The sequence below is a fragment of the Eurytemora carolleeae genome, unplaced genomic scaffold, assembly GCF_000591075.1.
Source record: "Eurytemora carolleeae unplaced genomic scaffold, Eaff_2.0 scaffold1079, whole genome shotgun sequence".
NCBI lineage: Eukaryota > Metazoa > Arthropoda > Copepoda > Calanoida > Temoridae > Eurytemora > Eurytemora carolleeae.
The window spans coordinates 90,061-117,570 of NW_019396967.1; the positions used below are offsets into that span (position 1 = coordinate 90,061).

Here is a 27,510-nt window from a genome sequence, read left to right on the forward strand (position 1 = left end):
GGGGGGGGGGGGGTGTAGAACTAATAAATTACAATTGAAGAAACGAAAAATAACTATAATTTATTTGGTTTTACCAAATAAAATGTTTTTTTTACAGTTTTTGGCTGAAATTTTGCCCCTTGGATACGGATCCGGGGAAGTCAAAATATTGCGGATCCAACGGAACCGGATTCTAAGCACTGGTTGTTCCAATGGAAAAGAAGGAATAGGGATAGAGGGGGGTTAGGTTGATAAACTAGCTTTTTTATTTTATCACTGAAAAGGATTACGCGGGTAAGAGATGTTAACTAAGGATAAATGTTTAATTGTACCTTGTGAAGCAGGATCCATTTGATTTTGATCCGGATCCGGATCATGGATGGATGGAATAGAGAGAAGAGAGGATGAAACGATAAATTATGGTACGGAAGGAAGAGATCAAATAGACGGCAACGGATATATATTTAGAAAATGGTTCTAGGAGGGTTCCAAGAGGGGTCCAGGAGGGTTCCAAGAGGGGTCGACTGTCAACAGAGGAATTGTTATAATCCCCCAATGAGATGGAAAAATGAACATATCAGTAGGGAGTATAATGTGGATTGGTAGAATAAGGGAGTACAATGAGGATTAATAGAATAAGGGAGTAAAACGTGGATGGGTAGAATAAGGGAGTAAAATGTGGATTGGTAGACTAAGGGAGTAAAATGTGGATTGTTAGACTAAGGGAGTAAAATGTGGATTGGTAGACTAAGGGAGTAAAATGCGGATTGGTAGAATAAGGGAGTAAAATGTGGATTGGTAGACTAAGGGAGTAAAATGTGGATTGGTAGACTAAGGGAGTATAATGTGGATTGGCAGACTAAGGGAGTAAAATGTGGATTAGTAGAATAAGGGATTATAATGTGGATTAGTAGAATAAGGGAGTATAATGTGGATTGATAGAATAAGGGAGTTAAATGTGGATTGGTAGACTAAGGGAGTAAAATGTCGATTGGTAGAATAAGGGAGTAAAATGTCGATTGGTAGAATAAGGGAGTAAAATATTGATTGGTAGAATAAGGGAGTTAAATTTGGATTGGTAGAATAAGGGAGTTACATGTGGATTGGTATAATAAGGGAGTATAATGTGGATTGGTAGACTAATTGAGTATAATGTGGATTGGTAGAATAATGAAGAAAAGGATTGGTAGAATAAGGGAGTAAAATGTGGATTGGTAGAATAAGGGAGTAAAATGCGGATTGGTAGAATAAGGGATTAAAATGTGGATTGGTAGACTAAGGGAGTAAAATGTGGATTGGTTAATTGAATAAGAGAGTAACATGTGGATTAGTAGAATAAGGGAGTAAAATGTGGATTGGTTAATTGAATAAGGGAGTAAAATGTGGAGTGGTTAATTGAAAAAGGGAGTAAAATGTGGATTGGTTAATTGAATAAGAGAGTAATATGTGGAGTGGTAGAATAAGGAAGTAAAAGGCCGATTGGTTGAAAATGAGAGTAGAAATGCAGTATACACCCCTGAAAAAAAATATCTAAAATTAAAGTCATAAATAAGAAATGCAAATTTTATCTTCGAGATTTTTGAATAAATCACTGAGAACACTTTAAACCTTGCTTCAATGATGCATTTATTTGCTTCTAACCCGTTGTGAATCAGACATGTAGGTTATCAAATGGATGGTCATTTAAAATTTAAATCCGTTAAAAATTTGATTAAATATGCATGTTTTATGCATGTGTTGAACTCTGAAAAATCAGCCATGATTTCTAGGCCCTTGGAATGCTCTTAAAAAAAGTTTTATTAGTTTCATAGCTACCCTGCTTTCCAAAATACCTATTTATACCTATAATACCGTTGATAAAGTTAAAAAAAAATTTAAATAGATATTCATTCGTTTTAGCAATTAATATTAAGTAAATTGTCGTAATGTTGACAGCAGCTATAAATCTAAATCTATTTTTGAAGTTTCAACCTTTATCTCATTGTAAAGTTAAAAAACTTAATACTCGCCACAATAATTTATATATTTCTGAAATCTAATGTTGTAAACTTTCGAACTACTAATTCTGATGGGTGAAATGTGTAATCAGTTAGTTTCTTTCTTCGAACTTAAAAAGAAATATAATGATATAACTCCCTGTCCTATGTAGAAAAATTGGAATAATTTTTTCACGTTTCTTTATTCAAAGTGTTCATTTGTAAAGTAGGAAGTGTGTTTAAAACCAAAATGCTTAAATAACACTTTATTGGGATGTAAAAAGTTTTTGACAAGCTAGTTAAAAAGTAAAATTGTAATTTTGATACATTTTATTTCACATGTTTTCAAAATAGAAACTTTTACCTTCAAAGTTCGAAAGTTAAAGTTGAAAGAGAATATTCCATTTAAAGATTTGAAAAACCTAGGGACAAAACTATCTATACTTTTGAAAGAAAATGTTTTATTTTTTTACAAAAAAATAACTTTTTTTACAAAAAAAATAACTTTTTTTTACAAAAAAAATAACTTTTTTACAAAAAAATTAACACTTGAAATTATGTCTACAATTCCTTTAAGAGACGTGACTTTTTATAAATACAATGACATCCCCTTTAAGAAGAAGATTAAGATGATAAACTATAATAATATTCATGTTATTGTTGTTTCTGTAGTATAATTAGTTATGTAATTTGTCTAGGATTATATACAAGGAAATATGATCTAAGTTTGTTAGTTTAAATATTGTTTACTTACCAAGTTTAAATGTTATTTATTTACAAAGTTTAAATATTATTTATCTACCAAGTTGGAATAATTTTAGCAATAATTCACATCTCTAAACCTTGCCAAGCTTCTTTTAGCAAAACTGAAAATTCTCAAAATATTTTCTTTCTGTAAAAAGTACGTTTTCTTATTTACCGTTTATCTTAATACTAGCTTTCCTCAGAAATTATATTTTCCCTAAAAATATTAACCAGCTCCACTTAGAAATTTTAAACCAAAAACTAAGTTGTGGTAATACCGAGTTCCTCAATCATAAATTTGAGGCACGTCGTTCAAGGGATTCATAAGTTAAGATCTGACATACAAAAAAAACAAACAAAAAGAGATTATTATACTTTATATTAATAGATAAAGGCACGGGCAGTCGTAGTACATTTGAATTTCCGAGACGGGTCAACCTTTCCGGTCCCAGTTTGTACTGTACCTATAGCTCTATTGACAGGACTAGCTGGTGCAACAAGATTGAGTGGTCAGACTTTAAGTTGAATTTACTTTTACTAAAGTGGTAGAGGTGCGTGAAGGGATTGTTAAGATTATTGAGTAATGTGCTTGATACCAGTTATAGATAAGAGAATTTTTATTATACCCTCTAGGTTTTCTCATAATCCTCTTAATCTTAACCAAAACAACACAAGAAAGTTAATTTCACAGAGTTTCATTTTTTCTCTCTTTTAATTTTTGTGTGAAAATATAATTGTATTAATTAAAGTTTTTCAAGCTGTTCCGTAACCTTATACAAAACATAACTTTTCTTTGGAAAGAATACATATTGATAAACATCTTGATTATAAGCCAATTTTTAAAAGTAAAAAAATTATTTACTCTTTTATAAGGAAAAAATCTGAACATCCGAACCACATTGTTTCATAAAATTTTTCATTTTTAAAGTTTTAATAAACAAGTCACTTTTGCGGGATATCCCAGGGTACAGTTATGAACAAGACATCTCATGAATGGAGGGTTACTAGAAATTATGTGTACAAGTCCCTTTAATCAAGGAATAAAGAACTAAAATCTTTAACCAGATTAAACAAAAATATGGGAAATGATGCTTTATTTACAATCTATATATAATTTTTTAATCTCTGTTTGTCTGCCGGTTTGTTTGTCAGATCATAACTCGGGAACCCCTGGACCGACTTGCCTCAAATTTTGATGAGGAAACTTGAAAGATCCACGGAAATTTTCTGAGCTTGGTTTTGAGATTCTAAGTTGGGTGGATCGACTTTAAAAGCGAAAATTTAGTTTCCCGGTAAAAATCGTTCAAGTGCGGGTAAACGCCGGGAGTAACTTTTAGTAACCTTGGCAGCGCTGGATTCCCTTTAGTCTTCAATATATACTCGAGACTAAGATTTTGAGAACTGAATATTACTGACGGGAAAGGTGCAGATATTTAAATTTTGATGTAAACGGTTTAGGATTTCAAGGCTCTATTCATCGAACACTTCCTTTCAAGTCTAATGTTTTTGCTGAGTAGTTATAGGGGGAAGGGGGGGTGTTGCAATTTGTCGGCGTTCGTCATCGTTTTTTTTTAAGAATTTCACAAAGACTGTATGGCAATGTTCCGATACCCTTAAGACCTTAATCTGATTAATAATGTGGAAGATATTTTAGGTTTTAAAGTATTTAATCCTGATAATATCTGTATGTTTTCCTTTAGTAGAAATGCGCAAGTCACTTTTGTAGAGAATCTACCATTGAACATAATTAGTTTTTAAATATTATATACATTGATATCTAATTTATACTTTAAAATGTACCATTGTGAATCGGGCATTTTCATCTCAGCATGAAGGGTTGCTTCAAATTGCGCTTACAGTCCCTTTAAATTGTTTTAGATTCTAAAATCTGAAAGTCGAATTTTGTCTACGTAAAATTAACCACATCGAAGTGCATCCTGCCTACATCGGAATATTGTCCGCCATATTTACATCTCTCCTTCAAAATCCGTCAACAATCGCATAGAAGACCTTGTATGTATGTAATATAAATATTTAGAATACATAGTATGAAAAATATATTTAAAATATAGGTAGTTTGTTAAGAGAAGTTACAGTCTACGAAAGTAGAACATATTTACATAAAATTCATATAAAATACACAAAATACGAAAAATCTGCCCTCTAAGGATTAAAATGAGTCGTATCAAAGTCTTCTTCTTTGTAGTAAATAGTTTTTATAAAACTGATCACTCTCTGTAAAAATTAACAACCCTGAGGCCGAATTTAAAGAATTTGAGCCGCGGCTTAAATTTAAGCCGCGGCTTTAAATTTTAAGATTTAAGATTTGAGGGATTTGAGACTCGGCTCAAATTCATTAAATTCGGACACTGGGTTCAAGAATATGTTTCAAACATTTTATTTGTTTTCTTGAATAGAAAATAGAAAATAAATTTTATTTTATTATGCTCGGTGCAAATGGCCGTAAATCCAGCTTTTAAAGCTTTATTTAACGTTTTAGATAAAAAATTCTAGAGAAGCAAGTTCAAATAAGTTTCCCTTTGCAAAGTTGAACTTCTAGTTAAGTTATTATTTTGAAAACTCTTCGTGTCCGTGAATTGTCATTTTTATAGAGAATTTGAGTTCCTGGCTCAAAATCGGATTTTCTAATCACTATATCTTTGCATCCCGATGCCATATACATTTGATATTTCAAACTATGAATTCTGCTAGATCAAAGGTAGTTGTGCGCTCATGAAATTGAAGGAATAAGATTTCTGCTTAACACTCCTGTATGCCGAGTCCTTGAGCGCCTGATCCAATCAGGGTTCTGTAATGTGTTTGTTGTCTATTCTCAACCAATAGAAATAGTATGGCGGTAACATCTATCTTTCTATTTATCTCATTATCCAATTAGAGATATGAATCCTTCAATCGGCGCTATAACAGTAAATGGAAATATTCACTTCTACTGAAACTATGGTGGCTTATGAAATCTGATCTAAAGGAATCCCCTTGGAACTGTTAGGATTACATGTTTGTGGGAATTTTTGTTATTGTTTGCTTGAATCCTTGGTTGCTTTGTTGCTTGGTTGCTTGGTTGCTTTATTGCTTTATTGCTTGGTTGCTTGGTTGCTTGGTTGCTTGGTTGCTTGGTTGCTTGGTTGCTTGGTTGCTTGGTTGCTTGAATCCTTGGTTGCTTGGTTGCTTGGTTGCTTGGTTGCTTGAATCCTTGTTTGCTTGGTTGCTTGGTTGCTTAGTTGCTTGGCTGCTTTGTTGCTTGGTTGCTTGGTTGCTTGGTTGCTTGGGTGCTTGGCTGCTTTGTTGCTTGGTTGCTTGGTTGCTTGGTTGCTTGGTTTCTTCAATATTTGTTTTCTCTCAAATGAAATCCAGTCATTTGTTTGGCATTTACTTCACTTTGTGCTTTACCCTATGAACTCAAAAAAGAGATTTTTTACTTTTCCAGGGACTAAATTTTATAAATAAACTGTCTACCGTCGCGCCGGTTCAAAGGAATTCAGCTTAGATATTTCAAACCATGAATTCTGTTAAATCAAATTATCTGAGTTTGAAATATATAGGGAATAGAAAATCAGAGTTTGTGGAAAAGACTCAATTCCTTTGAATCACCGATTCAAATCTTTCCTTAATCTTGAACTTTGAACCGGCAGTATGTAGTTAAGCGACATAATTTAAAAGAAAAGCTTATTGTGGTTTTAACAAAATGCTTCCCCTTCCCCCCCCCACCCCCTACCCCAGGCCTAAAGGGGTGTGTACAAAACAACTATAAACCATATCAGAACTGACTATAGCAGAATACAACATACTTTTTATGTTCTTCTGTTATTTCTAGATTATATAATTAATAAATAATTATTCCATTGATTGCATTTCTTGTACTTTTTGTACCTACTTTGTATTGTACTTGCGTTGTATTGTTCTTGTACTTGTACATTTTATTGTACTTTTTTGCATTTGTACATTTCATTCTTTCTTATAGCAGAAAAACATTATAAAGTAAATAAGTATTAATAAATAATTATTTACTTTCTAACTTTCTCCGTTAACTGAATTCAGGATCTATGAGTTTTATCATTAAAAAACGATTGTTCAAAAAAAGAAATATTCTCTATTTAAAGATAAGTTTCAATAATTTTTTTTTTGGTTTTTGCATATATTATGAAACAGATTTATGGTGTATTCATAGATTCTATTATGAATACAGATTTATTATAGAGCATTTATTTGGTAAAAATCGTTTACTTTGAAATTTATGCCAAAGAAAATTTGAAAACCAAATTTTTAAATTTTCGGAAATACGTTCAATTATTGTGAGCGTTGGAAACGTTTTTTAAGGGTTAATTTGATGGGCCGGGGGGTTAGCCTTGGTTTAACATTAATGATGATTGAATGGTTATTATTATCATTTTCCAATTTTCTGTATCCTGTATCCTGTATTTTGTATTCTGTATACTGTATTCTGTATCCTGTATACTATATTCTGTATCCTGTATCCCTATCTTCTATCGTTTGTCCGTTATCCGGTATTCTGTATCCTGTAGCCTGCATCTCACTTCCTGTATTATGCAAGCTATATCTCACTATAGTTTCAGTAGAAGTAAATATTTCCATTAACTGAAAGCGCCGATTGAAGGATTCGTAACTCTAATTGGATAATTAGATAGATAGAAAGATAGATGATACCGCCATACTATTTTATTGGTTCAGGCGCTAATGGACTCGGCATACAGGAGTGATCCAGTATTCTGTATCACAGCAACTTGCCGTCTCCTGTATCGTGTATCTTGTATTCTGTATTCTGTATTCTGTATCCTGTATATTTCCAGCTGAATGATTAAATCAGAAAAGATTGTAAAGTTAGTTTAACAAATATTTGATATGAAATCATAATATATGCAGATCTAGGTCGACTCAGAATATAAATTTTATCAAGGAGTTTCTATACTGCAGGGACGGAAAGAAAGGATTATTGGGATGCTTCTCTATGTATTCTGTATCCGTGACGTCAGAAATAATATCAAATAAAACTGTTATTAATACTTTCAAAAATAATGAAATAAAATTTCACATTTCACTTAAATATTTATCAGAGGGTCGTCCTTGTTTTTGACTTCCTTATTGGTGTTTTCACCGATTTCCGATTTGTGGATATTTTTATATGTACTTAAAGGGAGTGTTCGCAAAAAATGAAAGGGGGTATAGGCTTAATGCGATAAAAAACGCTTTTGCGCTACTAATCTTACTTCTATCTGTTGCGTCTATAAGGAGAAAATTGTTTAAAACGACTAATACCGAAGAACGTAGTGTCCGTACAAATTGAGGAAGTTGCAACATACGACTAGGATCGTAGAAAAATCCATTTAATAGTATCGATCAAAAGCGCATTAAGCCTATACCCCCTTTCATTTTTCGCGAACACTCCCTTTAACAGTTTTGGAAATACTTCATATATTTTGTTCAATTACATTAAAACATTCAATTTTTAACCCCTTCTCACTCATGTATGCCGAGTCCATTAGCGCCTGATCCAATCAGGGTTCAGTCATGTGTTTGTTGTCTATTCTGAACCAATAGAAATAGTATGGCGGTATCATCTATCTTTCTATCTATCTCATTATCCAATTAGAGATACGAATCCTTAAATCGGCGCTATCAGTGAATGGAAATATTTACTTCTTCTGAAACTATAGTGTTCTATAAATACTTATTCAGCTAAACTCTACTATATCTTCGGTCAGTGTAAGGCAGAATACTGTAGTACACGCCGAAAGCTTAGTTGAGAGTGATTTATTCTGTGTTTACAGTTCCTGCTTCAGTGCGCACTTATTAAACTCGGTTCATAGAAGTTGTGGACAGAAATTGTCTTAGTAATTTCGAAAACTATAAATTGTTTATGTATGATCAAGTGCTTTATCTCACTGAAAATCATAGTTTTTACTTCTCCTGGGGGGGATTAGCCCATAAAGCCCCCCCCTGTATACGCCTCTGTATTGATCTACAATTTGTATCTACAACATATAGTACAACAGTATTTAATATCTGTGAAACTCATGAAATTATTCTATTTTTTAATTATTATTTTTACTTAGGTGGTTCTAGTAAAATTTTGAATAAGTTTGACCCGTCCCGTGATTCAACGCCTACAGGTATAAATATATATTTATATATAGAAATTGAAATTGAAGTTTTAAGTGACCCTTCGTTGAAGAGTTGTATATGCTTGATTCACAAGGGTACCATTAAAAACATGTGTCTGGGCAAGTATTCTTGTCATTAAGGTGGTTTCTTACGGATTTATGTAACAGAGACAAAGAAGAAAATTGATAATTATTATATTTTGAAAATATTTTGTTAACATTCTTTTACTTGATAACTTAGAATCTGGTGGTTCCAGTTTGCATAGCGGACACAGCCTTCAACGATTAGACCTGGACCAGGTTATTATTATTATTATTATTATTATTATTATTATTATTATTATTATTATTATTATTATTATTATTATTATTATTGTTATTATTATATTATTAAATTTGTACCGGCCTGCCAGATAACAGCGTGTACTGTTGGGCTAGGAGACCTGGTTAGCTTAGAATCTATTACTGAAGATAATATTATAGAAAACCTTCATACAAGATTCAAACATGATCAGATATATGTAAGTATAATTATAATGTTTTAACTACCTTATTTATTAATTTTTACACCTTCGTGACCTCCTTGATAGTCAATATTATTTATTTTAATTTTGTAGACTAACACAACAATTTTCCAAGCTAGAGACTAGTCTTCAGCAATCTTTAGATCATTTTTTATAAACTTTTTTCTAAGTTAAGTGTTGTCCAAACTTGATCATTTTGAACTATGTGAACTCAGTAAAGGTTATTTTTTTTAAGAATTTGTGCATTTAACAATACTTCTTTAAACTGGATGTCCTATAAGCCATGGGTATTTTAAACTATTTGGATTGTTTTAATCATGTGAGCTTTAAACTGTTTGGACTACTTTTAACCATGTGTACTCTAAACTGTTTGGACTACTTTTAACCATGTAAACTTTAAACTGTTTGGATTACTTTAACCATGTGAACTTTAAAATGTCTGGACTACTTTTAACCATGTGTACTTTAAACTGTTTGGACTACTTTTAACCATGTGTACTTTAAACTGTTTGGATTACTATAACCATGTGAACTTTAAGCTGTTTGGACTACTTTTAACCATGTCAACTTTAAACTGTTTGGACTACTTTTAACCATGTGTACTTTAAACTGTTTGAACTACTTTTAACCATGTGTACTCTAAACTGTTTGGACTACTTTTAACCATGTGTACTTTAAACTGTTTGGACTACTTTTAACCATGTGAACTTTAAACTGTTTGGACTACTTTTAACCATGTGTACTCTAAACTGTTTGGACTACTTTTAACCATGTGAACTCTAAACTGTTTGGACTACTTTTAACCATGTGTACTTTAAACTGTTTGGACTACTTTTAACCATGTGTACTTTAAACTGTTTGGACTACTTTTAACCATGTGTACTCTAAACTGTTTGGACTACTTTTAACCATGTGAACTTTAAACTGTTTGGACTACTTTTAACCATGTGTACTTTAAACTGTTTGGACTACTTTTAACCATGTGTACTCTAAACTGTTTGGACTACTTTTAACCATGTGTACTTTATTTAAACTGTTTGGACTACTTTTAACCATGTGAACTTTAAACTGTTTGTACTACTTTTAACCATTCTTACTTTAAACAAAACAGTGATTCTTCAAACTATTCGTACTTTAAACAAAACAGTGATTCTTCAAACTATTTGTACTTTAAACTATGTTTCTTTAAACTATTCTTACTTTAAACAGTGTTTCTTTAAACTATTTTTACTTAAAACTATGTTTCTTTAAACTATTCTCACTTTAAACAGTGTTTCTTTAACTATTCTTACTTTAAAACATTTTTTTTCAAACTATTCGTACTTTAAAATATTTGTACTTTAAACTGTGTTTCTTGAAAGTATTCGTACTTTAAAAAGTGTTTCATTAAATTATTTGTACTTTAAACAGTGTTTCTTTAAACTATTTGTACTTTAAACAGCGTTTCTTTAAACTATTCTTACTTTAAACAGTGTTTCTATAAACTATTCTTATTTTAAACAGTGTTTCTTTAAACTATTTGTACTTTAAAAGTGTAATTTTAACTATTCGTACTTAAAACAGTGTTTCTTTAAACTAGTTGTACTATAAACATTTTTTCTTTAAACTATTTGTACTTTAAACAGCGTTTCTTTAAAGTATTCGTACTTTAAAAAGTGTTTCTATAAACTAGTTGTACTTTAAACAGTGTTTCTATAAACTATTCTTATTTTAAACAGTGTTTCTTTTAACTATTTGTACTTTAAACAGCGTTTCTTTAAACTATTCGTACTTTAAACAGTGTTTCTTTAAACTATTTGTACTTTAAACAGTGTTTCTATAAACTAGTTGTACTTTAAACAGTGTTTCTATAAACTATTTTTATTTTAAACAGTGTTTCTTTAAATTATTTGTACTTTAAACAGTGTTTCTTTAAACAATTCTTACTTTAAACAGTGTTTCTTTAAACTATTCTTATTTTAAACAGTGTTTCTTTAAACTATTTGTACTTTAAAAAGTGTAATTAAAAATTGAATTTTTTTAACAATATGTTCTTTAAATCATTTAAATCAGAGACCCACGGATTTTATACAATCATTTACTTTAACTCTTAGCCCTATGAAATATGGGTTATGTTATGTTACTCTGCCACATAAGACATATCCGAGGGCCGGCCGATTGGATTTTGCCGNTATGTGACTTTTGAAAACAAAAAGATGGATGATGTCAGAAATCCATATTGTCCGAACACCGTACTGTCACAAATTAAACTGCCTAAACTATGTGAACTATGTGAAATATGAACTTTAAGCTATTTAGGATGAAATGTGCAAGGTGTTTGTCTTCCAATATTTTCAAAACTCCAATTCAACATAAACTCAATATTTAAAAAGGGAAATTATTTTGCTTCAAGAAAATGAAGCGGGGAAGAAATAAATTCAGAATTCTTTCAAGTTCAAATACGTTGTTAAGGAATTGTAAACGTAATTTCAAGTAAACTTTTAGTTTAAAAATATCATGTCTTTTTCACAACGAAACTCCTATAACCTGTGTCAACACGGAAAGAGATATCCATGTTTTCCTCCATGGAAGTAGATTTTTTTCCCGAGGAGGTTTCGCTATCAAAGTCATTTGCGGATTTGTGCTGTGGAACCAACGAGGTTATAGTGTATAGAGTGATGATGCACGCTAATTAATTAATAATTGTATAGGCCATCAACTATACCGAGAGCGTACTGCATATTTATTTATTATAAGGATTGTCTGTCCTATCAATATTAGTAAACCACTCTATCCCCGTAGTAAATTTGAATTCGAACAGGACCTGCCCAATTTGTACCGGCCTGCCAGATAACAGCGTGTACTGACCCGATCCTATGGTACGGTACGTCGCCCTAACCAGACTAACATACGACAGGGGTCAATTTTCTTGGCATAGTCCCGTGAGAGGGCTAACTATGACAACTCTCATGGCGCGTTCAGACTTTTTACAGTACCCGGCCCAATCCTAGGCCTATTTGACCGACCCCACTGGCTTAGTCCACCGTGAAACAGTTGAAAGTGTACAGTACAGCTAACTAAGCACACAGGTAGAGAACTTTAATCCGCCCTGTGTAGAACTTAACACTTTAAAGAAAAATGACAATATCTTCCTCATTATTGATTAGATAAAAGTTTACGGGGTACTATTGGGAATCAGGAACAACCTTCTTCAACTGGCAATTCACTTGAAATTACAACGTATTTGATATTTTTAAAGTTTCAAAAACTATTTATTTTTAGACCTGGGCTTCCACGGTTCTGCTTTCAATTAATTCATATAAGAAACTTTCATTATACACTCCTGAGGTAAATATTTTTTTATTTATTCGTTCATTTTAAAATTATCTCTGAAACCTGTTGTTTACATTTGCAGGGACCACTCTCCAATCCAAGATTAGAGAATGATATACTTGATATCATTGATCATCTTTTTTTTAAAATAATTTCTCTCTCCCTCCCAGCTTCTTAAAAATAATTTATACTTTTTTTTTAAGATCTTTCATTTTAGATTTATTTTCTGAATTTCAGCTCTAGAATAAAGTAAAACAAAAGTATTTTTTTAGTTTACGCCCTCCAGAGCCTCCCAAGTCAGTAAGGTGTCACTTTAAAAACTATTTACCCCTGATTTCTTAATATTTTAATTTTCTGATATTAAATACAATCAGAACTCTCTCATTTTTCTCCTTGTTATGAAACGTCGTTCAGGAATAATTTTGTAAATTGCAACAGAAACAAAAAACCTTTCAAGATATAATTAATAAAGAAACTGATTTTCTAACCCCTAGATATACTTGCCAAACCATGATGGTGGAATTTTTTGAATTTTAAATTGTTTAAAATATCAAAAGTCTACGACATCAGGTTGCAAAGCTAGATAAAGGATTAGAAAATAAGAGGTTGTTGTATAAACTCATTTCCTTTATTGAAAATTGGTAAAAGGAAGAACAAAGACGACATACATTCTACATTTTTCTGGTTCTCACTGTACCTTAATTTAGGTGATAGACGCGTACAGAACCCAACCTCTCATACAACTCCCACCACACATGTAAGTAAAATATCTATGATTTTTTATTTTACTTTTTTAAAACCATTGTTTAACATTGATTGCCTTCAATATGTACAGTAATATCCACAAAGGATGAGATTTAAATGACGACCTAAAATTCTTTACATATAACGATTTGAATATTTTATTTTGAATTGTACCTGAAATAAAGTCTTCTAATGTCATATTTAATGAGTTGGTTAGAAAGGACCAGGTTTACACTTCTTGAAAATTCATAGTTTGAAATGTAATGTCCACGATATAGGGTTGCAAAGATATAGGGAGTTAAAAATCTGAATTTATTGCAAAAACTCAATTCTTTGCTAGTTATCGCAAGTCGTGCAATTTAATATAAGTGGGTCGTGGCATCTCTTCCATGTAATACGATTACAAATGTTGATTGATTGATATTGATACCCATTTTTATGGTGTAGTACATGATGCGAAAAATAACTGCAAAAAGTTCACAATGTCATGGAAAGTGTATTTTCATGCCCTAAAATGTACTTTCAACCCCGATCCCATTTGGGATCAGAAATGGAAGCATAAATGGATCCCTGCCTGGAAAGCAAAAGTTCACAATGTCATGCAGTAAATCCCAGATATATGAATACATAGTAAGAGTTTTGTATAATGTCGTATTACATATTTAAGATCAAATGCCGCGGAAAAATGAGTTTAAGATTAATATATCAATTGCATTCATATTTGAGGGCTATTATTAATTTACCTTGAATTAAAAATAAAAAGAAGTTTCTTTAGAATTATCAAAAAACTTATGACGGTCTATGTATTCATATATCTGGGATTCACTGTTGAAAGTGTATTTTCATGCCCAAAAATGTACTTTCAACCCCAACCCCATTTGGGATCAGAAATGGAAACATATATGGACCCCTGCCTGGAAAGTGTAGAATAATGGTGTGTAATTCCAAAACATTACAATGCGCCAAAAGAGTCTAAATGTGGAGAACTTCCTGCAGTATTTATTTTCACAAATAAGCCTTTTTTCACTGATAATTCAGATAGAGCTACGGGTGTTGTAGTTGCGTTTGTTTTCACAGATAATTCAGATTGAGCTACGGGTGTTGTAGTTGGGTTTGTTTTCACAGACAATTCAGATAGAGCTACGGATGTAATAGTTGGGTTTGTTTTCACAGATAATTCAGATAGAGCTACGGATGTAATAGTTGGTTTTTTTTCACAGATAATTCAGATAGAGCTACGGATGTAATAGTTGGTTTTTTTTCACAGATAATTCAGATAGAGCTACGGATGTAATAGTTGGTTTTTTTTCACAGATAATTCAGATAGAGCTACGGATGTAATAGTTGGGTTTTTTTTTCACTTATGCATCACAGACAGTCATTGTTACATCAATGTTACATGTAAATCCCAGTGAGGACAAGCTATGCGAACAAGGCGAAAATTATTTTTTAAAGGTCGTACTTTTATTATAAAATAGTCAATCATTGATCGGAAATATTAAAAAAGAACAAGATTCAGTTTGAGAGAATTCAGTAATACTAATACAGCGTTAAAAGATTAATTCAGGGGCCGAATTTAAAGAATTTGAGCCGCGACTTAAATATGGTTGGTTCCACTTAAATTTGTATTCAATGTTTCAAGATTTAAGTCGGCGCTCAAATGAAACCGGGTTTTGACTGCTAAAATTCATTAAATTCGGACTCAGGCTTTCCATGTGGATTATGTTTTTTGTTCATTTTTAATTTTCTCATGTGTGACACTTATAATTTTGCAAATTTAAATTATTTGATCTAACAGAATTTATAATTTGGAATATCTAAGGTCTCCGATATTAGGTTGCAAAGATAAAGGGATCAGAAAATCAGAGTTTGTGGCAAAGATTCAATTCCTTTGTTCGATTTCAGCAAAGTGTTATTTATATTTTTGCCTTTGTTACAATTCTTATCAAAGCAGAAATTAAAAGGTTTAAAAAGAATTTAAAAAGACTTTAAAAGATTTTAATGAGAAGACATACATTTGGAAATTGAAAACCCGCCAAATGGTTTATTTAGGACCTTGGTGTTGGCATTTCATTTCTGTTCTGCGCCCTCTTATTTAGTTTAATTCAATTTCTCTTTTCTTATGACACATCCAGACATTTCTCATCCCTTTAGGGTATTATCATTCAAAGGATGAGTCAGATCAAAGCTTAAATTAATATAATTTTGTCTTGTGATCCCCTTTTTCTAAGTCTTCTATCCATCTATTTATCTATCAACTTATCTATCTATCAACCCACCTATTTATCTTTCAACCCATATAAGTTTCTCTAAAGACTGTAAAAACAAGAGAAAAAAATAGGTAGGCAAAAAATTGTCAGAATTTTTTTATATTTATCTATTGTTCTAGATATTCCTTGGCGGACCGGGCCTGGCACGCTCTGCGGGACAGAGGTAATTAGGATCAATTAAATGTTTTCGTGATTTATGTCACAACATATAAATGGAAAGTTTTTTAAGTTTGTTTAATGTTTCGCGATTGCATTTTACACATAAAATTTTCTCTTAACTTTTTTTTGCTAAAAGTTTTATTTTTTATAGTAAATGAAAACAAATTTTTATTTTTTTCTGTTGGATTTATCTGTTGTTGAAATATGAACTTAGAGGACATAAAATATTCTTTTTTCTTGCTTCAGAGAAATGAAATTAGGAATATCAATAAAAATCAATTATATTAATCTAATCTCTTTGGAAATTAAAGAACTCTCAGAAATTTGATTACAAAGAGATTTTTTATTGTATTATATTATAGATTAAATACTTTCATGAATTTTTCTGTAAATTTTGATTTGAACTCTTAGTGTTCAAGCTTTTAAGTTGGAACATTTAAAATAGAAAGAATTGTAATCGGTTCAAATCAGTCAAATGCAATCTCCTTACCGCAATTAAAAAACTTCGGCTGGAGTCTAATTCCTTAAACCCAGGTTTAAGGCTCAATATTAGACCCAGCTCTAACGACAGCTTGTTTCACGTGATTGACAGCTGCAAGATCTTCGGCTATGGATTTACGGAGTTAAATCCGACGTTTGTTGGTTTCAGTGGAGAATTAGCCTCAATGCTCAGTATTATTCTAATCAATTTTAGGAATCTTCCAATTTTAACCATGAAAATCCACAAAATACGATTTTAAACTAGTTTAATAAAACAAACTCAGTGGAAAATTTAGTTACAACTTAGATCCTTAAGCTTGAGTCATTAATTAGTCGTAATGACAGCTTAGACCTGAGTCTAATATCTACAAATTTTTTAAGTCGCGGGCTCAGGAAAATTACGCCAGCCAAAATTAAATAAAAAGGAATTGAGTCTTTGCAACAAAACTCAAATTTTCTCATCCCTATTCCCTATATCTTTGCATCATTGTGGCATAAAATTTTCATATTCAAACTTAGATTTTTTGAGCTAACAGAATTTACAGTTTGAAATATCAAAGGTCTACGACAATGGGTTGCAAATATATAGAGATTAGAAAATCAGAGTTTGTGGCAACGACTCAATTCCTTTGGCTGAAGGTTATTCAAAAGGTTTCCGCTCTGCACATTTTGATTTCTAAACCGTTTTTTTTACAGATAAGGGTAGCAAATTTTAGCCTTATTGGAAAAACCTCAGTGTCCTTTTTTTTCTAAACACTGTGCGAACTCTATTGAATAGTTACTTTATGTACTGTTGTACTTTGTGTACTCAATCATACACGTTTTACGTCTGTGTTTAGGCGAGGACCAGGCCGTACTGCTGACGGGGGAAAGCGGTTCAGGGAAAACAGAAGCAGGAAAACTGGTTTTACAGGAAAACAACGCAGCAGTACAATTATATTCAATCAAGTTTTCATATTTTTTTCCCTTTCCTCCTTTTTCCCAGTTTTAATGTAAACTGTAGAATATCAGGTACCCTACTCTAAAAGTGGCATGATCCAACCCGGTTCAACAATCAACATGTACTGACATGTACTGTATAAGCCTTTAGTCGTACGGTCAAGTCTGGACTACCCAATGTAAAGTCGACCTAACCCTTTTTATGCAACAAATGTAACCTGGTACAGGAAATGCTCTCTAAGAAGATTTAAACACTTCCCTCGAGCTTGTATTCATCTTAAATGAAGTCCTTCATAAAAAATGTCGGATTAAACATTTTGGAATTTGTTATCCTTCCTTGAACCAAGAAATTGAGTCTTAACCAAAACTAAAATTGTCTAAGCCGTATATCTTTGCAACATTATGGTGTGAACTTAGATTGTTTAATCTCACAGAATTCATAGTTTGAAATTTCTACGATATCACGAGTTTGAAGATTGTCTGCACTTGATGAACAAAGGACAATATATTTTACATAAGAATTCACAGATGTCAAGCATCTCCTCAATATAAAAGGAAAATTATGTTAGAACTTAGTACTCGTTGCCCAGGTTACTCATAGTTACTCCCGCCGTTTACCCGAGCTTGGCCTAAATTACGATTTTAAATATTTTCCCCTATACAAGTCGATCCACTCAACTTAGAATTTCAAATATTTTCCCCTATACAAGTCGATCCACTCAACTTAGAATTTTAAATATTTTCCCCTATACAAGTCGATCCACTCAACTTAGAATTTTAAATATTTTCCCCTATACAAGTCGATCCACTCAACTTAGAATTTTAAATATTTTCCCCTATACAAGTCGATCCACTCAACTTAGAATTTCAAAACCAAGCGGAGAACATTCCTGTGGTTCTTCCAAGTTCCCAATCAAAATTTTAGGCAATGATTGGTCTTGAGTTTCTGAGTTATGATCGGACATACAAACAAACAGAGACTACTACTTTTTATTTTAATATGCAAGAAATAATTTGGAGGCAAACGGTAAACAACGGGGGCCAATGTAAACAATCATCTGTTTAACATACAGAAGGGTTATCCATCTAGTCCACTCTCTATGTATTGTATTTTTTCACTCCCTGGAATTACATCAGATAGACAAATATTGTTTCATAGTTTTCCATAAAGTTTTTGGCTCAAACTTTGATTTTCTAATCCCTTCACCTTTGTAAATTTCAAAATATATTTTCTTAGATAAAATAATCAAAGTTTACACACACCATCAAGATGCAAAGTTATAAGGATTAGAAGATTTGAATTTGTGGCTAAGGCTCAATTTCTTTGATGATTCCTCATAGTCAAATGCATTTAACAAGTCTAACTGTGACTTTTGAATTTTACATGATATAAAATAAAGTTTTTATCTTCAAGTTAACAAATAATATGATTGCAAAAGCACTACGCGAGTATAAAAGTTTTTGAAAAGGGTACAAGTTTTATAACTATAATTGTAACTATTTGTAGTTCAGCAGTCTCATTTGTTACATCAGAACATACAAATTTCCTTGGTTCACTTTCATATATACGCCATATCGACCTGGGACCGAATTTAATGAATTTGAACACCCTACAACCGATTCAAATCCTTTATCTTTAACTTTCAATCGGTGGCTCAAATTTGAACCGGCAGTAGGTAGTTCAGCGACGTAGCTCAAATTCATTAAAGTCGGTCCCAGCAATAATACATTTTCAACTTTATAAGAGACAAGATCTATCCTATTAACGTATATTGAGTTGTTAAATGTGCAGTATATTGCTGCTGTTACACATCATTCAGCTGAGTTCCATGATATCAAATACCAACTTCTTCAATCAAATCCAGTTCTAGAGGGTAAATATAAATATTTTTTATAGAAAAAATACTCCAATCGTCACGCACTCCTGACCATCTAGTAAAAGTAAATTCAACCTAAAGTCTGATCGCGTCAACCTTGTTGCACCGACTAGTTCTATTGAGTGTCTGCTTTATTTACCCAACGTCCGGGCGATACACTACAAACTGGGACCTGAAAGGTTGACCCGGCTCGGAAATTCAAATGTACTACGGCTGCCCGTGTCGTAACCTTTACACCTTTATCGAATCAATAATGTGGAAGATGTCGTCGTTTTTATAGATGAAAAAAGGGTTTCATTCTGACAATTTTCTCCATTACTTCATTAATATAAATTCGCATGTCACTTTTTTGAGAATCTGAATTTTAAAACAGTCAATTTTCAGCTAGAATAATATAGATGTCCAATTAATTCTTGGTCATTCGATCAAAGCTTTTCAGGGTACCGTTGTAAACAAAAAATGCCATTGTTCAATAAGTTATGTCTCCACTATCTACAGTCTACGATCACTTAAGATAAATAACATTTGGTTAACTATAATTGATCAGTTAACATTTGTTGAAAACAATTTTATTTTAAACAGAGCAGTGTACTGTGCTTTGTAGCAATGTTTTAATTTTACTTTATAAGCTTTCTGATTTTAAATACCTAATCCTCTGTATATAGTGCATTGTAAATACCACATGAAGCTGGGTTTGAGTTCTATTAAGAATTCTATTCTAGGATTCATATATCTCTAGTACTCGTTACACCACTGTACAACCATACTGACAATTTATATACAAAACCATGCGCAAATTTACACACTTCAGCTTCTTCCACTCTCCAACACTTAAACAACAAGAACATTTAAGGAGAGGGATGAGGGGGGGTACTGAAAACATCAAGAATATATTTAAGGAGAGGGATTTTTTATTAATGGAAACAGAAAATTAAAGAAATTTAAATTTTTTGCTAGTTATTTCTTTTTTAAGTCAAAATATTTTTTATTTTCGTTAAGATATTTGGTTTTAACAGGATTTACATGTATGATTCTCATAGGTTTAAGATTACGAAAAACAGATTTTAGTTATTTCAAAAAAGAAATATTTCTTTCATGAAATGAATAAATTTCTATTTTCAGGGTTTGGTAACGCTAAAACTCAACACAATGATAATTCATCGAGATTTGTAAGTATAAACAGAAATTTCATAAATACATTTCCAGAATCTTTGTAAAAAGACAGATACAGAATTCGTAGCTACGACGACTCAGAAGGCGTAACCTAATTTTAGATAATTTTAATGATATTTCCCAGCAGTTATCCGATCCGAAAATTGTCCGTTCGAAACTGTCTTTTCCTTAAGCAGAATTCTGGATATTGTCTTTCCTGAAATAGAATTCTGGATGTTGTCTTTCCTGAAATAGAATTCTAGATATTGTCTTTCCTGAAATAGAATTCTGGATATTGTCTTTCCTGAAATAGAATTCTGGATATTGTCTTTCCTGAAATAGAATTCTGGATATTATCTTTCCTGAAATAGAATTCTGGATATTGTCTTTCCTGAAATAGAATTCTGGATATTGTCTTTCCTGAAATAGAATTCTGGATATTGTCTTTCCTGAAATAGAATTCTGGATATTGTCTTTCATGAAATAGAGTTCTGGATATTGTATTTCCTGAAATAGAATTCTGTTTATTTGTTTCAACAAACAAAGATTTTCTAGTCTCTATAACTTTGCAACCTGATGATGGTGTTAATTGTTGACAAACGTACTCTTTAAAGGTCTATACTCTATGACTATGCAAAGATTAAGGGACTAGGAAATCAGAGTTTGTAGTTAGAACTAAGTTCTTTTGATAATTAGTCCAAAAATGAAATGAACTTTAATTTAATTTGATCAAATTATTCTGACGCCGGATTTATTTTTATCCTAAAATTGACTAATTTTAAAAAACCATCTGTAATTCTTAAAGATTCTGTTTATGTAATCTCCATTAAATTACACTCGATTCACAGTGGTGCTGTTAAGTTATTTGAACAATTTTGAGGAAGATGTCACAGATTTTTCCAACTTAAGGGACTGCTAAAGGAAAAATGAAAGTGGCTATAGGCTGAAATCTAACCATTATTGAAAGTATTTTCGAATAAATAAAAGCTTCATAATTTTGTTGAGAGAAAGGTTAGCAAGGTACCATTGTGAATCGGACATGCGAGTATATAAATAAAGGGTCAATTTTAATTTCAGTTACCTTGTATTTATTCCAAAGCATCTATTTTCTTAAAATTCGTTGATAAAGTGGAATTTTCAAGACTCACTATATCGAACCATGTAAATTTATTAATTAAATACATATCTAATAATTAATTCCTGATTCTTATTCGCCATATTGGTTTTTCTGAATATAGCTTAGCTTAGATTTAGTTTCTACCCTTTCCTTCACGCCTTTCTGACCCAAGTTTATTTTCTGAAAAGAACCGTTGAGAAGTCTAGAGTCTTTTTATCTACATTTGAATAGATTAGGACTGCTCTGCATTAATATACAAGACTATACTCAGCCCTGCTCATCAAATATTTTCATTAATCTTTTTCCAGGGAAAGTACATCGAGGTTTCATTTGATTTTAAAGGAGATCCAACCGGTGGAATTATTACGAGCTGTAAGTATATTTTCTTTTTTATTATTTATTTTGTTATTAAATTAAAAATTTGTAATTATATTTTACATGATAAGTCGCCAGAGCTGAAAACTTTAGAATGGTGGATATCGAGATTATTGCTTGATCTTCGCTTTTTCTTAATATCGGGACTAACCTAATCTTGTACTTGTATCCTGAAAAGTGTATAAAATTCAACCAATCAGAGTCGCGTATGTGAAGCCGATAAATTTGAAATTTTGCGCGCCATTTAAGATTTTACATAGGAACGGGAGAGACCCTAATTTTAATATCCGGTTTTTGATTTTTTTCTACTTTATCCAAGAAAGAACGATTCAAGAAGAAAATCAAAAGTGTGTCCATTGGATACTCAGGTTAAGTAATCGGGATATCTTATTCTAAAGTTTTCAGCTCAGGCTATTTAAGGAATTTTTTATTTAATCAATAACATTGTTTTTAGAATTATTAAACTTCAACAAAGCAAATTTTATCGCATAAAGATATCCCATTAAAGCATTGAGGCTCTTTAATTATTTTTTCCCATGATATCGTTATTATAGTTTTTATTATAAAATCATTTTTTTTAGATTTATTGGAGAAGGTGAGTGATTCAAGCTTTGGTAAACCAGTCAGTGTTCGTTGTCTTTTGTTTATTTTTGTGTTTTGTTTTGTTTGTATTTTTAGTGTGTTATATGTGTTCTTTAGTGTACGTGTGTTTGTATTTTAATTGTGTTTTAAAAGTGTATTTTTTCATGTAGTTTACATTTTTTTTTGTTGTTTTGATACAGCTGCATGTATTATTTTTTGCATTGTGTGAATTGTCAGTGGTATGTTGAATTTTTTTAGTTGTTTGTGTTAATTTGTTGGTGTAACTTGCAGTATTTTAGTGTGTTGTGTTTTTTGTTTGTTTTACATTTTTACAGTTTGTTACAGTGCGAAATTTTTATTGTTTATGCGTATAGTCAGAAATATCTCATTTATGGAGATAAAATATTTAAAATAACAAAGAAATAGAGGTTTTGTCATAATCTCTGATTTTTTAATATCTATGTCTTTGCAACCCGATGATGTAAACCTTTTATATTTTAAACTTATTTGATCTAACAGAATTCATAGTTTAAAATATCAATGGTTTACAAGATTGGGTTCCAAAAATGTTTGGATCTGAGAATCAGAGTTTGTGGCTCATTAAGTTCCTTCAATCAAAAATTATAGAATAATAATAAAAAAAACAAAATTTGCAAGAGGATAAGTTTAGACCAGTACAGTGGTTTCCGATACAGTTTATTAGCTGGAAGTAAATTTGTATGGTATTGAATTATACAAAACTTTATTCCTCTCCGGAACCAGGAAATGGAAACTTGGTACAAATCGGAAATAAGATGGAGATACCACCGAAGAACGGGAAAAGGGGAAAGGATAAGAAAAAATATGAAAAATTATTGTAACATAATCGAAGGAATAAACATTATTCTAATTTGGTTTTTTTTCAGACACGGGTAACAAGATATGGTAGAGAGGAGAGAAACTTTCATATCTTCTATCAGTTGATTTCTGGAGCAGATATACATACCCTTAGTAAGCTATAAATATATATATATATATTTACATATATTCTGGAGCAGATATACATACCCTTAGTAAGCTATATAAATAAATATACATATATTCTGCTTGTCTGCCTGTCTGGTTGAATCAAATAGACGTAAAAACGGCTAAACCGATTGGGCACACATTTTTTATGGCAACTCCCCATGACCCCAGGGAAGGTTTATGGACCATCATAAGATAAATGTTCTGTGCGTACTGGTGTAATCTAGTATCTACATTACACTGACCGAAGAAGTTGTAGTTTTTTAGTAAAGAGTGGGACGGTCGAATATTAAAATCCACCAATTAAAACAAACAGAATTCGCGATTTTTTTGTTTATTCCATTAACGGCGTCAAGTTTTACCCCATTGATATATAATTTCCAATAATTTGTTATTGTTCCCAGTTCAGTGTTAACAAACCTTGAAAACAAAACTACTGCTGGATCAAAATTTCTTTTTTCAGAGGGGAAGGGATAATTATTAAATTTTAGATAAATACATACCCCCTGGACAGATATAAATTTCTAGGTGTTTTCTGTAAGCCCCTTGGTTGAATAGTCTCTCTGACTGATATTATATTATTATACAATATTATTGTCTAGTATTCAATCTAAAACAATCTTATTCATCTTATATTATATTCAGTGAACAGTAAATAATATGTATTGTATAGATTTGTTCAGTTTTCATAACTTAAATTAAGGAGTGCAAATGTTACAGTTTTGGTTGTAGATTCAAATATCTTAATAAAATTGTCTGATAAAAAATATAGTATAATACTATTTTATCAGTTTAGACATATATCAATATTTTTAATATAAAGATCTTAAACAAATAAAGATATTCAAGACCAAAATAAATAATATTAACATATGTAAATTTTGTATGTTGAGGAATATTTAAATATTTTGTATACTTAAATGTGTATATATATATATATATATATATATATATATATATATATATATATATATATATATATATATATATATATATATATATATATATATATAAAAAACATGTATATTGTAGAAGACCTGAAACTCCAGAGAAACCTGGACTCATATAATCTTCTAAGACCTCAGGAACAATATTCAATTTTAACATTGGCGTAAATATAAAAGTTTGAAGTGAGCAATGCTTAGAAGTTGCCACTAAAGGACTAAATGGGTTTGCTATGTTTAAAATGGTTCAGTTTTTAATACCTGTCACGTGTTCTACTTTTCCACGCTATGAAAAAATACGCAATCTTAGTTTCTTTTCATCTTCTTAAAAATCTGAATTAAAAAGTAAAAAAATGTGGTTTAAAATTAAACTAGGGGTCAAACTATCTTGGATTTAAAATGAATAAGTTGACCTGAATATTGACCTGTAGGAGAGAGGGGCTGGTCAGCTTCATTCCGAATCATCAAATACAAAATCTCATAATACAGATAGAAGAGATTTCCATATTACAAAGGTATTGTATTATCATTATCATTCTCCATTATCATTATTGTTATTATTATTATTATCATTTTTATTATCATCATTATCATTATTAATATTATTATTATTATTATTATTATTATTATTATTATTATCATTATTAATATTATTATTATTATTATTATTATTATTATTATTATTATCATTATCATTATCATTATCATTATCATTATCATTATTATTATTATTATTATTCTCATTATTATTATCATCATTATCATTATTAATATAATTATTATTAGGAAAACACATAGGAATTATTGGATACAAACATTTAAAATCTAGAAAAGCGATAATATCTTCCACATTATTACTTTCAGTCACATTGATTTGTTTTGTTAATTTAGAAAGCTCTGGAGGATCTTGGATTGAGTAAGGATGAGATGATGAACATCTTCAAGCTGGTGTCCAGCGTGCTCAAGCTCGGGAATATCAACTTCGTGCCCACCACTAATATGGACGGTACGGAGGGATGCAGTATAGGAAATGAATACGGTGAGTCTTCGTTGATCGATTGTTAAAGATATTGTGTCTTTGTCACAACTACGATTTTAAATTCCTAGATCTTTGCACCCCAATGTTGTAGAACTTAAATATTTCTTAGATAAAATAATCTAAGTTTGAAATGTTTTGCAAAGGGTTATCGCCATCAGGTTGTGGCAAAGACTTAATAGGTCTGGCTTCTATTATTGCGTGAATTAGTTTGATGAATTTGGATACTATATTCGGTCGAAAACGACCTGTTTATTGCTGAGTAACATTTTCATGGACATATGATCTCACAATGATATCTGCATAGAGAAAGTATTAATCTGTGTTAGTCTTTCTGTTTGGGTGTTTGTTAGGATGTCAGATCATAACTGATAAACCCCTTGACCGATTTGCCTCAAATTTTAATTAGAAAATTCAGTACAACTAGTCATCTGATATTTTGATATTTTTAATCATTGAAAAGAAGAACTTTGAAAAAAATCCTTTATAGGCTCATGTTCTCCTAATCAATAGTACATTTATTGTATTTATTGTAAAGAGGTTTATGAGGTGGCCGGACTATTAGCTGGTAATATTGCTCTTCTAAAGTCGTCTTTGCTGACACGGACAACTAGTTTTAATTCAGATATGGTGGTTAGCGAGGTAATTATACACATTACTAGGCGGATATATCAATCCAATAAATGACGACTTTTTACCGCGTCTCAGTTTTGTAAGTAAGCTAGGGTCTAAATCTGCTTTCATAATTAGAAAATCGCCCCCCCCCCCAAAAAAAGTAATATTTAATGAACCTAAACTTAAGTTACTAAAAGCGTAATAAGATATAAAACAACGTGCCTAAAAACAAAACATCATCCGTATAAACGCAATTAAGTGTTTCTATTTTCTGAACGCACATTGTGCAATGTACATTAATATAACTTTGAATAAAAAACTTATACATATATATGTTTTATGTAACAATAAGAATCACACATTCTGTACTGTCAGTGTCTACTGTATAGGTTAACTCTGCCGAGGCTAGTGATATAAGAGATAAAATCTGTAGAACACTCTACACCAGACTCTTTACTTGGCTGGTTAACAGAATAAATACAGCTATTAAGGTAGGTTAACAGAATAAATACAGCTATCAAGGTAGGTTAACAGAATAAATACAGCTATCAATGCAGGTTTACAGAATAAATTCAGCTATCAAGGTAGGTTAACAGAATAAATACAGCTATCAAGGTAGGTTAACAGAATAGATACAGCTATCAAGGTAGGTTAACAGAATAAATACAGCTATTAAGGTAGTTTAACAGAATAAATACAGCTTTCAAGGTAGGTTAACAGAATAAATACAGCTATTAAGGTAGGTTAACAGAATAAATACAGCTATCAAGGTAGGTTAACAGAATATGAATACAGCTATCAAGGTAGGTTAACAGAATAAATACAGCTAATAAGGTAGGTTAACAGAATAAATACAGCTATTAAGGTAGGTTAACAGAATAAATACAGCTATTAAGGTAGGTCAACAGAATAAATACAGCTATCAAGGTAGGTTAACAGAATAAATACAGCTATTAAGGTAGTTTAACAGAATAAATACAGCTATCAAGGTAGGTTAACAGAATAGATACAGCTATTAAGGTAGGTTAACAGAATAAATACAGCTTTTAAGGTAGGTTAACAGAATAAATACAGCTATTAAGGTAGGTTAACAGAATAGATACAGCTATTAAGGTAGGTTAACAGAATAAATACAGCTTTTAAGGTAGGTTAACAGAATAAATACAGCTATTAAGGTAAGTTAACAGAATAAATACAGCTATCAAGGTAAGTTAACAGAATAAATACAGCTATCAAGGCAGGTCAACAGAATAAATTCAGCTATCAAGGTAGGTTAACAGAATAAATACAGCTATCAAGGTAGGCTAACAGAATAAATTCAGCTATCAAGGTAGGTTAACAGAATAAATATAGCTATCAAGGTAGGTAAACAGAATAAATACAGCTATCAAGGTAGGTCAACAGAATAAATTCAGCTATCAAGGTAGGTTAACAGAATAAATACAGCTATCAAGGTAGGTTAACAGAATAAATTCAGCTATCAAGGTAGGTTAGCAGAATAAATACAGCTATCAAGGTAGGTTAACAGAATAAATTCAGCTAT

At 31.3% G+C, this 27,510-nt stretch overlaps 1 protein-coding gene across 1 annotated transcript in view; it reads left to right on the plus strand.

Moving 5' to 3' along the window:
• The window catches only part of LOC111710606 (uncharacterized), a 62,147-nt gene that overhangs the window by 32,999 nt on the left and 1,638 nt on the right, over nt 1–27,510 (plus strand). Inside the window, exons 11-27 of the mRNA XM_023484717.1 lie at nt 8,789–8,845; nt 9,078–9,138; nt 9,264–9,357; nt 12,622–12,687; nt 13,380–13,429; nt 15,806–15,849; nt 17,165–17,238; nt 19,057–19,138; nt 20,264–20,310; nt 21,719–21,782; nt 22,367–22,380; nt 23,273–23,357; nt 24,405–24,457; nt 24,748–24,831; nt 25,208–25,355; nt 25,891–25,994; nt 26,357–26,458. Coding sequence (XP_023340485.1) covers nt 8,789–8,845; nt 9,078–9,138; nt 9,264–9,357; nt 12,622–12,687; nt 13,380–13,429; nt 15,806–15,849; nt 17,165–17,238; nt 19,057–19,138; nt 20,264–20,310; nt 21,719–21,782; nt 22,367–22,380; nt 23,273–23,357; nt 24,405–24,457; nt 24,748–24,831; nt 25,208–25,355; nt 25,891–25,994; nt 26,357–26,458 — 1,229 coding nt within the window. The remainder of the gene's footprint in view (nt 1–8,788; nt 8,846–9,077; nt 9,139–9,263; nt 9,358–12,621; nt 12,688–13,379; nt 13,430–15,805; nt 15,850–17,164; nt 17,239–19,056; nt 19,139–20,263; nt 20,311–21,718; nt 21,783–22,366; nt 22,381–23,272; nt 23,358–24,404; nt 24,458–24,747; nt 24,832–25,207; nt 25,356–25,890; nt 25,995–26,356; nt 26,459–27,510) is intronic.